Source organism: Azolla caroliniana, unplaced genomic scaffold (genome assembly GCF_043228905.1).
Source record: "Azolla caroliniana isolate FFs.n. ecotype wild unplaced genomic scaffold, voAzoCaro1.0.p SCAF_2, whole genome shotgun sequence".
Taxonomy (NCBI): Eukaryota; Viridiplantae; Streptophyta; class Polypodiopsida; order Salviniales; family Salviniaceae; genus Azolla; species Azolla caroliniana.
In genome coordinates, this window is record NW_028230437.1 from 8,445,619 (window position 1) to 8,458,382 (window position 12,764).

A 12,764-nucleotide genomic window follows, 5' to 3' on the forward strand; every position below is an offset into this window, starting at 1 on the left:
CAACCATGGACCGTAACCGACATGCATCTAACAAAACACACCAGTGGATCAACGTTCAGGAGACTGTCGCTGAAGGCCCTCGAAGCGGTCAATCAGCAGTATAGAGAGTACACAAAGCCCTCACAAATGCGCAAGGTTGGCACGAAGGTGCTACCTAGTTCTAGGTACCAAACCTCGTGCAAACACCAAACACAACCTCCTGACAAATCCATCCACTAACCTCGGAACCCGAACAAAACCTACGTTAGCATTTTTGGCACCACCATGATGGGACACAAAAAAGGCCAAAATGTTAAATGGCAATTCCCCGCACCCTAATCAAGGCACAACCTCAAAGGACCGTCCTACCCACCCTAAAACATCTCTCACGAACCCCACTCGTTAGTGCCCACATACTACTCCTTATAAATACCCCCAACGCCCCACACTCACTCCCCACAGTGTAGCCAGGAGTGTGCACTCAATAGGTAGGGGGGGATATTAAGAGTTTGGAAGGCAACACACACTAGTCATGAAGAAGAAGTATCAACAAAAGATACTGAATTTAGAAGGCATACAAAAAGGAGGATAGAAGTAACCAATAGGGGGAAGGACAAGGCAATGGGCAACCTAGTCTGAAACGATCACACTTACAGTGTAAAGGCTATAAAAGCCACCTTTGAGTGACTTTTGAGCCTCTTCTTCGTTTTTAAGAAATCTCCTAGCGATTAGAACTCTAGACTTACTCTCCTTCTTGTAATCATAAGACAAAGAGAGATTGGCCATAGTGTATAGTTAATATGCGCTAATCTCTCCTCTTGTTGGTGCTAAACCTCTTAGTAAGAGGGTGCAATATACATATTCTTCTTCATCTTCTACTTGTCCAAGAGAGTGAGAGTGAGAGAGAGAGGGAGATTAAGTATTAATCACATATATCGTTAAGTGAGTTAGTGGCTCAAAGGTACGTGACGACTACCATTACCCGGTCCGCCACCAAGAGGGTATACGCTGGTCCATATCCAAGCAAATGACATCGACAGGAGGGACAACTTAATTGATTCATAGAAGTGTATCCCATGAGACATACGGATTCTACACAATTGTTCGGTTTCCATCTCCAATTCAATTGATGGCCTAAAGTACAATGTTGAAGAGACCGATAGCGAACAAGTACCGCGAGGGAAAGATGAAAAGGACTTTGAAAAGAGAGTTAAAAACTGCTTGAAATTGCTGGGAGGGAAGCGAATGGAGGTAGCGGGTGCGCCCCAATCGGATGCAAAATGGCGTGAATTGGTGTGCCGCTCAACACGGGGCATTGGACAGTGTGGGCTGGCACAATGGGACAAGAGTGAGCTTTTGTTGGCTCACCGATGCCGTCGTGTCGACCGAGGAACGAAGCATGCCCCATTAGACGGGATATATGCACCTACATGCTCGGGACACTGGTGCTCTGAGCTTTCCATCTAACTCGTCTTGAAACACGGACCAAGGAGACTACCATGTACGCGAGCCGGTGGATTTTTGGACTCTACAATCATCCATAACAAGTTATATTACGTAATGCATTGATTGGATTACAAATTACAATAATTAAACTCAGGAACCTAAGAATCTTGCTATAAACGTAAGTCTTGTGGTAAATTTTGTTGTCAATATCTTGATATTCCAAGTCCTACTCCATATGTCGTAGCATTACTCTAGTCATTATATTCATGAGAATCATTGTACCATTTTGCATGATGGTTATTGTGGCATTTTGCCCGATAGCCAAGTGGTGAATATGCATTAAGGCTAGGTAATGAGTATGGATGAAACTAGTCAAAAACATTTTAGTTCAATTCTAGTATTCAATTAATGCTTTTGAAACCACTCTTGTAGTCTTCGTCATTTTGCAAATAAAGATTCCTTTTTCCTATCATTTTTCAATTACCCCAAATTTGTTGTATTTGTTTCCTAAAACATCACATTATGTAATTGACTTATGTAATTGACACTTACTATGCAAATTATATGACTAACTATGCAAAATAATTGTAGTTATCCCTAACAAAAATGGTAATAACGATCGTTTTCACTAGTAAGAATTTGATTCTAATTAGCATTGTCTTTTTCATGATCCCCCTACTCAATGGGATCCTCCATAACAAGTATGTGTGAAGGAAGCATGCACAATGTGCACATTCATGACAACCACATTTACATGCGAGGTATCTACAAGGAAGTGTGTGTGGGTGTGTGTAGATTCAAATTCAAACATGCTTATATGTCAACTACATTTGAGTTCGCCATTGATTTACTATCCCCAATAATGAGTCCTTTGTTTGTATATAACACAAAAAGTTAAAATCATCTTTAGTGTGAGTAAATGATCTTTAGAAGTTCACCTTTAGATCGTTCCTAGTTTAAAAAGACATTCTACCTTGTTCTTCTCTTTATCAAAGAAAGTGTGATAAAAAAACAACATTTGTTTATATGTGGTGCAAATATATCCTAACAAATATGTGCACATGTGACAAACATTCAGCCTCAGAAATAAGATATTTGTATCTAGAAAAATCGGAAAACCTTTATAATCTATTAAGTTTTTCTACTCTTGCAAGAACAACAAATACATGATCTTACAATACTTGAGGCCTTGGTTTCTAGACATCTTAAATCTATTGTAAATAATTGTTATATTTTCATATAATATTAAGCATATTGTTGTATTTTGCACGATGAACCACCATGAATAGCATGATGATTTAACACTATAATCACCAAAACATCTATCTTCTTATTTAAAAAAAACATTGACTTGTTTTCTCTACTTACAAACTTCGTTGTTTTTGTTGAGTTCACATGCACAACAGAAGTAGCATCAATAATAATTATAAGTTAAGTTTACTTGCTTATGAGATAATAAGAGTCAAAGTCATGCTAGTAAGAGTTAATCAATGATGCAAGGTTTAAGATTTAATTGTGGAATCACAGTGAAAGGCAAGAAACATGGACATAATGATGAGAGACACAAACTTTGTACATTCAAATATACCGTTGAATAAACTCATTTAAGTCAGGACTTAATATAAAAGCATATAAATGGTCAATCAATAGAATCACCTAGATATGAATATTCAGAACTAGAATCGGCTATCACAAAGGTATTCTCATGGTTATGTTGACGATTGAGGTAACTTTTTGGCAACAATGGTGGTGGTATCGAAGTTATACTTGAAATTGGAGGTTCTTGTAGCCAATAATCACTAAATGGAGCATTGAGGGTCCTTGATGAATGCGAAGCTAGGGATGAATTTCCATTATAAGTAATGTTGTTGGGAACATGTTGATCACTCGTTACAGATGGTAACTTGGATAATAAAGCCTCTAAACTATTCATGGAAGGCATAATTCTTGAATGATAATCTCCATTAACAATTGGGAGTAATGTTATGTTGGGGTTTATGTGGCAAGAGTTTGACCACTCTTCATTAAGAATTGTTGGTTCATTCCATGATATTTGCTTCTCTAGATTACTTTCATTCCAAGATAGTTGCCTCTCCAAATGCTTAGAAGTATTTGTTGGCTTGTGATCTATTTTTGACAAGCCTTGCCCTCCACCTATAGCCTAATACCAAAAGAAGGTAAAACTTTCACACATAACCCTCAATCTCGATTCTCATTATGTTTCATGGAAATAACTAATAAAACCTCATCAAAATCTGCATTTATTGCATGAGTAAATATAAAGCATTTTATGCAATGAGATTAAGTACCATTAGTGAAAAACTAGGTAAGGTCATCAGTAAGTTGTTAAATTTCCTTTGGAGGAGAGTCACAAAATCATGGTCCTCTTGTATCTACTACAAATAAACGTAAAGTTAGTTTCACACCTAGCATAAATCGTTGACAATTTGAAAAATAATGTTTCACTGCACCTTTTCAGTAGATCCCAGTTGTACCACACCTTCACATACTGAAATCACCACTATAGTCTGCATTGGAAAATGTGACGCAGTTTGGATTCTTTAATAAGAAATACATAAGTGATACATGGAAAATTATTACATTCCTCGTTCGGCATTGTTAAAGTCATAAAGAGTGTATAAGTCACCTGTATTCCTGACTTGAATTGACTATCCCAGGTTCGAGGTTGCTGAACATAAAAGTATACACATCCCAAGAGAAACTTAGAACATTCATACTCAACAATATTTTGAAGATCTACATTCAGTTTCAAAGGAATGCATATGCTCAATCTTATTCATATTAAACTCAACTAAATTACAATATATGCTAATATTGGTGAGGCTTTAGCACCACCAAATATGAACATGTATGTAAAGCTTTAGCACTAGGTAAGGAAATTAGAATGGGTGCACAATGCCACGAACATTAAAAGAGATTGCACATGCACAACTATGCTCTATAGTACTTATTGCATCTTAAATCTAAAGTACTAAGGTCGGGTTGGGTAAGTAGTTTGGGCACTTTTATATAAATCATAAGCCATAGATCGAGAGTGCACCTAGCCTTGAAAGGAGGAAAACATGGGACATGCAATACTACCCTTGTCACCAAAATATAACCCAATCCGTCATCCTTCGGGACAATTTATTGAACACCCTTGATAAACATTGTTTGTCATTGGACAATGATTTGGCTCTCATTCTCAAAATAGGAAAACTCTCATTAAGATGTTGTTGTAATCCCATATATAGAACTTCATAAGTTGTAACCCGACTCATTCCTAGAGGAATACTTAGTGTTTGGGATGGGACTCTTACCACTACTTGAGGATACATCCCATTAAAAATATGTATGTTCACAAGTGATGATGGTCTAACGATGTGACAATGCTCCTAGCTAGTGAGAGAGGTACTTGATTCAACAAGACAACAAGCCCTACGAAGAGGAAATTTTCATAATGTGTAAATTGGTCCAACATTCATCCTCCCCCATTAAAAAGAAAATTATATGTCAAAGGTAAGGAGTTGAAGTCAGACCCTACGGTCGGGAAAAAAGTGCTAATGCAGAAAAATGTCAGGCGAAATGAAATTTGAATTTACTTGTTGGTGGAAGATGAATCTCTATTGAAATAAATGTAAGATGTACGTGTAACAACAATGGTCAAATGATGATAAGATTCCAACGATGTGATAGTGCTCCTAGCCCAGTCAGAACAACCCAAGAACTCTAGTTGCAGTAAAGCATTAAGTCCTTCATAGAGGACAATTTCATAATGTGTAAATTGGACCATCCCTCATTATTGTTTGGCCATTGGCCAATGGCAAGGACTTCAACTCTCGCCCTACGGTCACGAAAAAGGTGCCCCATTCACGAAAACCTCACATGAATCAAATTTTGAATTTACTAATTAGGGCGTGAGAGATTAATAGGCATAATGAATCACATAAATTTTATCTTAAACATCTAGTGGCATTTCCCCACAACTCTCAAGTTATTTCCATGAATGGGAAAGAAATTTGACCTATTTATAAGTGAAGTTTTCCCTAAAATTGACCCCCTCCCTTTTTGGTAGAGGATTAAATCCAAAAAAACCCCATAAAGTTGTTCAAGAAGTTTTAAGTTAATAGATGAGAAGCTTGGAAGTTCCACCCTAGTATAGCGAGTTTTGAAGTAGAAGTCAAAGTACACTCTTGCCTCTTGAACGCACAAGATAAAGCATGTAAGACTATGCCCATTGGCTTTGGATTTAGCCCCAAATTAAGAGAGGAAATAGTTGAGACTAATAAAGAGAAATCTATTTGAGAGTACATATTATGTAAAGTTAGCTTACAGGATCAATGGAGGTTTGCCATGATGGTGTGTGGTCGGACTTTGGGGGATCTCTATACACCCACTTATGTCCATTGTCCGAGGAGACCTTACCCATTAGCCTATCAAAGAACACACACACACACACACACACACACACACACGTTAAACTCATATTACCAAGAGGAAAGTAAATGATAACAATATGAAGGTGCTATATAGATGACCACACAAAAGGGAAATAATGAAAAAATGATCAAACTATGTTGTTAATGATGATCAAACTTGATTAAAGCCAAGGAATTAATAAGATCATGATCTCACCCTTCTCCATAATTGTACACTTCGTGAGACATTTTGAAGAAAAGATCGGGTGGAATTAGTGCAATCGAGCCACCATTGTTATTGACCCTCGCAAAGTCGCAAAACCCATCTTCCCACACCAAGATCCTACGGAGTTTACCTTTGGGATTAGAACTATCATTAAAAAGCTTGTTAAGAAGATTCATTAGAACACTAATTGAAGTCATTCACTAAGTCATTAGATTTATAAGGAGATGCCAATGGCCACATTAACATGTGTGTCCAAAGTCATTAACAATTGATTAGACTCCCAAGTTTTTGAAAGTCATTCAAAAAGTGATTAGAACTATACTTTGAACTCATCGATAAGTTCTGTAAAGCTCTAATTGACATGATTGACCAGCTATTAGAGCTCCATATGAGGTCATTAGCAAGTGAATTTGAGCTCAAATCAAAGTCATTACGTAAATTAGTTACATTGGTGATTGATTCAAACTAATTTAAAGTCATTTAGCAAACTACAAGACATGATCTACTTAGACGTAAATAGTGTAATGTCATTAACCGTGATCAATTAAAACTGATTTGGACTATAATCAAAGTCATACCAATTCCTTTTGTTAGCCTTTGATCGATCTAGGTACCCTCCAAGCTCCCATCTAATCATTAGAAGAAACCACATTATAAAGTTAATCACCATTAACCATGAGATGATGACACTAATTATTTATCATTTTGTTATTAGATTAGTTTTATAATGAGAAAAATTATAATACGTATAGAAGTGGATTAAAGAGTAATTAGGGTTGGACAAGAGTAGCTTAAGGTATAGTTGAGGTAGGATGGAAGTGGATTACCGATGGAGTAATTAGGATAAAGTTAATAGATTAAGAATTGATTAATAGAGTATTTAGGGTAGGATAAGAGTGAATTAAGTTGTGATTAGAAAAGTATTTGAGGAGTTTAATGACAAAAAATGTTTGGGTTTAGGGTGTGGATTAATGAAGGATTAGAGGCCAATTAGTTGCGAATTAGAGGGAGACTAATGATCAAAATGTTTGGGTTTAATGCATGATTAAGGAATTCACTTGGGAGGAGGAAAGTTTCGTGGCAAGATTCTCCAAAAGACCGAATAAATCCACCGCTGATCTTCACAGAATCTTCGCAAAGATTCCTGCAAGAGATGGCTGCAGATTGGAACCCTTGGGCAAGACGTGCTATTGCTGTAATCATTATTTTCCATCTGATTAGGGTTCTAGATTGGGTGATTGGGGTGCTAATTCGGGTGATTTAAGACCTGGTGAAGGTGATTGATTAGTTACTACGAACTGATTGCGTTCTTAATTAAGGACTTGGAAGAACAAATATAAGGGTTTCGTGAGGATACTTAAATAATTTTACTGGGATTACGGAAGCGCAATCAATGTCTTATCTAGGGTTTGGAAAGGGTCATTAGGAACTTCTTCAGGGAAGTGGCAGGTTATGCAAGGTAATTAAGGATTTCTTTGTGTAATTAGGATCCAATTAGCTTGAGAAGGAGCTTAATTATAACCAATGGCCTTGAATAAAATAGTATGATTATGGAGCTTCATCAGGATAATATCTTGAAACCAAATAATTAGTGAATGGATTAGGTCTTGTAGAGTTTTACAGTGACTTAGTTAGGGGTTTTAAACAATCAAACAGACGAAGAAGGGTTTTTGAATGGAGAGATTAGTGAGTTAATTAGGGTTCTGGTAGGCGGTGGGCAGGGGAGGGGGATGATTAGTGAGTGAATTAGGGTTTTGGGGGGAGGAGTGAGGTAAATGAATTAGGGTTTCAATGAATTGAGTGAATGGGGAGGGGGAATTAGGGTTTTAGGAGGTGTGGGAATTAGGGTTTTAGGAAGAGTGGGAATTAGGGTTTTAGGAGGGGGGAGTGAGTGGGAATTAGGGTTTTAGCTCCATATCTGAAATCTGAATGGAAAGAGAGAGGGGGCAAAGATGTATTTATAGTGCCTCTCAGACAGAATAATAAAAAATAAAAAACATTAAACTTTAGAACTAAAAATTCATAAATATTAAATATTCTTTTGAAAAAAAACAGAGTTCCAAAAAACACATTTCCTGTTTTTGTTGGTTCTTTAAAAAGAGTGTGACATTCAAATAAATGAAAGAGAGAGAGAGAGAGAGAGAGAGAGAGAAGCAAAGGATGGAGCATTAAATAATGGACTAAAAATTATGAAACCCAATAATAATAATAATCCATTTAGAATATGTATGTATAAACAAAGTTAGCATTCACATATTTTTATTTTTGGCTCTAATTTAGAAGATGTGCAGATGTTATCTATAAATTTGGCTCTAAATTAGAAGAAGAAGAAGGTCCTAAGTTCAATTTAAACAATGCAGCTAATTATGGAAGAGTATCCATCCATGGATTAATAAACAACTTTTAAGTAGCATATGAATATATATATATATATTGGCTGCCTTTTCTCTAATTGGGAATTGGAGTAATATATAATTGGGATTGTTACTTAAAAAAGGAGAAAAAGGATCTATCAGGGTTTGCATGGATGGCATTTTTGGCCATCCTCCTCCTACCAAACACCACCAACAACCCACATGCAAAGTCATACATAACACAATCACATAGATGGCTAGACCCCACCACCCCCTTCGACCTCCCACTCAATCCAAACACTACTCACCTCCTAAATTAAGCCCTTGTGATAACTATATCTATACGCCTAAATCCATTTGAGTCTTCGCTAAATCTATGCACCTTATTCGTTCGAGTCTTCGCTAAATCTGTACATCTTATTCATTCGAGTCTTCGACCCTGACCCCCCTCCCCACCCCCCACCCCCCCCCATCGTCCATGTGCAGCCGGTGCACGCTCCTTGGATATTGCCACATTTGCCCCTTTGCTTCCAATGTGTAGAGATACCTCAACACCACTTCCATGTGATATAGATATATCCAACAAAAGTAAATTCATGTGCAAAGTATGTATATTCCTTCTTAAGAAGGAGACACACATCAAATATAACTTTTGTACTTACGTTTGGACGCTAAAATCTCTCTCTCTCTCTCTCTCTCTCTCTCTCTCTCTCTCTCTCCTCTCACATATATAGTTTAGTTCACTCAGGATCTCTCATAAGTTCTATTCCTTCTATCCCACCATCCGTCACTTTTATCAAAATAATCTCGTTCGATGTATACAGGTTAAAATATGTACGGTGACCACGTGACAATATTGCACCACCATGCTCTATTCTCCAATGTTCTAGCACTTAAACCAATCAGGTTTCTCAGATTGTCGGTCGCCAAGCACAAACATTGTACGACACATACAGAGTCACGTGGTACAATGGTTTCTTAGTTCACATGGTATTAAAACCACTCTAAGCGTGTCACATTTTTTGTGTGTATTGGTGTGGCGCATATAAACTTCGAGACCATACACATGCTATAACTTGTGCTACTATATCCACTATAATATATGTGATTTCATTCTTCAAACTAGCATCATGCTGATGTGATAGACTCCACCAAGTTACATCATAATATGTCATATCTCTAAGGTCGCGACTAATCTCCTATTGTTGTAAGCCTTGTTTCCATCATCATCAAGATCTCAACACATATCAACATTGTTATCTTAATTCGAAGATATACATGTTAAAAACATATATCCTTTTGGAACATTCGTACATCAAATGTTTTTGTGAGTGGCCTTATATCATGCACACAAGGCCCTATTAAAATGGTTGATAAGGCTATTGAAATAGATGAGTAATTTATTGTTAATATAGGCCTAATGTACAAGTATTAAACTAAGTTCTTGTTAAGAAGCTAGTCATGTAATATTTTTTATGCCGGTGTGAAATGAATCTATACCTCTTATTTGAAATTACACATGTCATACTTCCATAGTTCATATCATGTTTAGATGTACTATTGCAACTAAATGAACAACTCGAACCTAGAAAGTTGGCCTGATGTTTAGGTAAGAGGTATGTGAAAATAATAGTACACCTATATTGCACTACACTTTCATCCTATGTAAAATGTTGTGCTCCATTGAAAAGCATATATTACCATTTTTTTCCTGAGAAAAGAGGATAATTATCTTAAACATGAAGGACAACGGAAAGTTTACTAAAGGAAGAGATGTAGAAGAATGGGTGATAGGGTTTCACAACCTTACCACGCTTCTCTGGTTATATGTATATTGCAATTACAACGTCGGACGATTGTTATAGTTTTAGACTTTAAACATTTATCCTCTTTGGATTGCAAATATGGTTCGTATTCCAACGCTTCTCTGGTTATATGTAAATTGCAATTACAACGTCGGACAATTGTTATAGTTTTAGACTTTAAACATTTATCCTCTTTGGATTGCAAACTTTAAGATGACGTTGTATGCCTCTCTAAAGAGTGAGAAAATAGGAAAAATCTATTGCAAAATTTGTTTAATACCAATATCTTGGCTTAGAGGGGTTGCATCGAAAAATCCAACTAATACTATTATCTTGGTTAACGGAGTTACTATAGCTCATATTTGCTCGGAATAATAATCGAGGACAACCTAAGGAACAAGAAAAAGCAAAATGAAAGCAATAGCTATGACACACTCATGTAAATAGAAAAAAGATGAAATTGAACGGTCCATTGGATAGGGAGAAACAAAAGGAAACCATAAACAATGTGAATAAGATGGTTAAACAAATCCACAACAAAGTAAAAAAGATAATTATAGGATGGCAAGAGGAAGGAAAATACATAGCCTAGCTACAATTTGTTTGAGGAACAATTGCAATGCTTTCTTGAATATTACATATTGAATCCAACTACTACACTTGTATTGAATTTCATATCCAAATCATCACGAAAACATTTGAGATTAATTGCTTGGAAGATGTGGTTCAAATAATCAATCAAAATCTTGATAAAACAATGGGAAAATTGTGAACCTATTGCCACGAAAGGAAAAACAAGTAGTAAAGTACGAGGAATTCAATCCTAACGAATTACCAAAATCTTATTAGAAGGTTTATAAGACACACACAAAAAAACCTTGATAAAAACTATACAATGCATGGACAAACTCAAGCAAGGGTTGCCTCTCTTGTTCACGACTTGATCCACCTCTTGTTATTGAAGTAGGAAATGATTTGACGACAAAAACATATTTTTTGCGATAAATAAAAATAATATTTTCTTATTATTAATGCAATCCAATTAATAATGATGGTAATTATGATAACAAATTAAATTCCACGAAAAAATTGGAACCACGATAACATTGAGGTGATGAAAGAAGAAGTTAGACTTAGGATCATCAACATTGAGTGATGGTGATTGGTGGTGTTGTAGACAAAGAATTATGAGGGATTGCTTCATCTAGAGAAATTGGTTAAGATGAGTGTCTATGGCTATATAGTCTATTTAATGAAATGTCGTTGAGATGTACGTATATGTGTGGCTAGTGATATAGAGGTGGGAAAAACTAGAGGAATTTGGAGTTGGAGGGGGAAGAGTAAGGGATTTCATGTGAGTTGTGTTAGTGTTCATAATATTATTGGGGTTACTATGGTTATTTGTCTGGGAAATGGAAACAATGAGTTGTGTCCTTGACATAACTAATTAACTACACAAAAAGCTGCATGTAATTTGCGTATTTTGGCAATTTTAGAGATTATCAAAATGTGATCTCAAATAAAGATTTCCCTCCCCATAATAAATTATATGTATCTTTAAGATTTTCCTACTAAATATTAGCTATAAAAAAAAACTACTTAGCTGTGGTCATTTTAGCTACATGTTAGCTTTAATCATGTTTCTATTCACATGCTTTCACGTACAAGCTTATGCGAAATATGTATATTCCCGGAAAGATGAAGAGCGTAGTGACGATTATCGAACATGTCGCGGATGGAGCAAACAACGCTACCAGCGCGAGAGGAGCGAACAACACAAACATCAGGTCGGCTACAGAACAACTACACAACATCTAGGACTGGCTTGTACACGCGAGCAGGGGAGTCTAGTGCACCCCCTCAAAAGTTGCCTCATTTGAGTGATGAGACAATCGACCTTCTGTTGTTAGAGGAGGATAAATACACCGTACTAGGAGAGGTACATAGGCTGGAGACGATCTCCTTGGTAGCGCAAGTCTAGGGTTTGTGACCAAATAGATTGGAACTCCGACATATCTTATATGACACTTTTTCGGAGGAAATGGCTAACATCCTCGACATTCAATTTATGTCTAGAGGATGTTATCATGTAGTATTTGTAGATGAGGACTTGGTTAGCAAACTATTAGCAATTAAGGAGGCGGGCGTGGAAGGTGTGGATTTCTTTTCATAAATGGTCACATAATGTTAAGGTGGATGAAATTTTGTAGGATTAGGAGTCTAGTATGATTTTTACAGCGATATTCCCTGGTTTGAGGAAAGAGTGGAGGAATGTTCTTCCTCACATTGGGGCTTTATTAGGAAAAGTCATTGCTATGCGTGATGGACAAACTTCTGGGTCAGATAGAGTGGGTGGGGTTACACCATTTCAACGAACACTTGGGCAATAGGTAATTTGAAGTGATAAAAATGCAAGACTCAAGTTCTACTCATCATTGTTGCCTTCAAAAATGTTCGTGTCACCCACAGTGCTTCAACCGCTTGGCCTGATCTGGAATGAAGCAACAACATCAACATAGGTTAGGGCAAGAAAAGG

At 36.7% G+C, this 12,764-nt stretch overlaps 1 protein-coding gene across 1 annotated transcript; it reads right to left on the reverse strand.

The window, feature by feature from the left end:
- Positions 1 to 2,982: 2,982 nt before the first annotated feature.
- Positions 2,983 to 7,394, reverse strand: LOC147867298 (uncharacterized). Its single transcript, XM_087315098.1, has 8 exons — positions 7,128 to 7,394; positions 6,648 to 6,698; positions 6,061 to 6,186; positions 5,759 to 5,858; positions 4,073 to 4,114; positions 3,897 to 3,953; positions 3,735 to 3,818; positions 2,983 to 3,586 (listed from the first exon to the last, which is right to left on the reverse strand). The coding sequence occupies exons 1-8, from the start codon at positions 7,280 to 7,282 to the stop codon at positions 3,065 to 3,067; spliced, it is 1,137 nt and encodes a 378-aa protein (XP_087171224.1). The 5' UTR covers positions 7,283 to 7,394; the 3' UTR covers positions 2,983 to 3,064.
- Positions 7,395 to 12,764: the final 5,370 nt, after the last annotated feature.

Coding starts and splice junctions, on each gene's coding strand:
- LOC147867298 (XM_087315098.1), bottom strand. CDS start 7,282: ATGGAAAATAATGATTACAGCAATAGCACGTCTTGCCCAAGGGTTCCA. Junction 5,859..6,060: donor GTGTACAATTATGGAGAAGG/GTGAGATCATGA, acceptor GTTCTTTGATAG/GCTAATGGGTAAGGTCTCCT. Junction 3,819..3,896: donor AACTGGGATCTACTGAAAAG/GTGCAGTGAAAC, acceptor TATTTGTAGTAG/ATACAAGAGGACCATGATTT.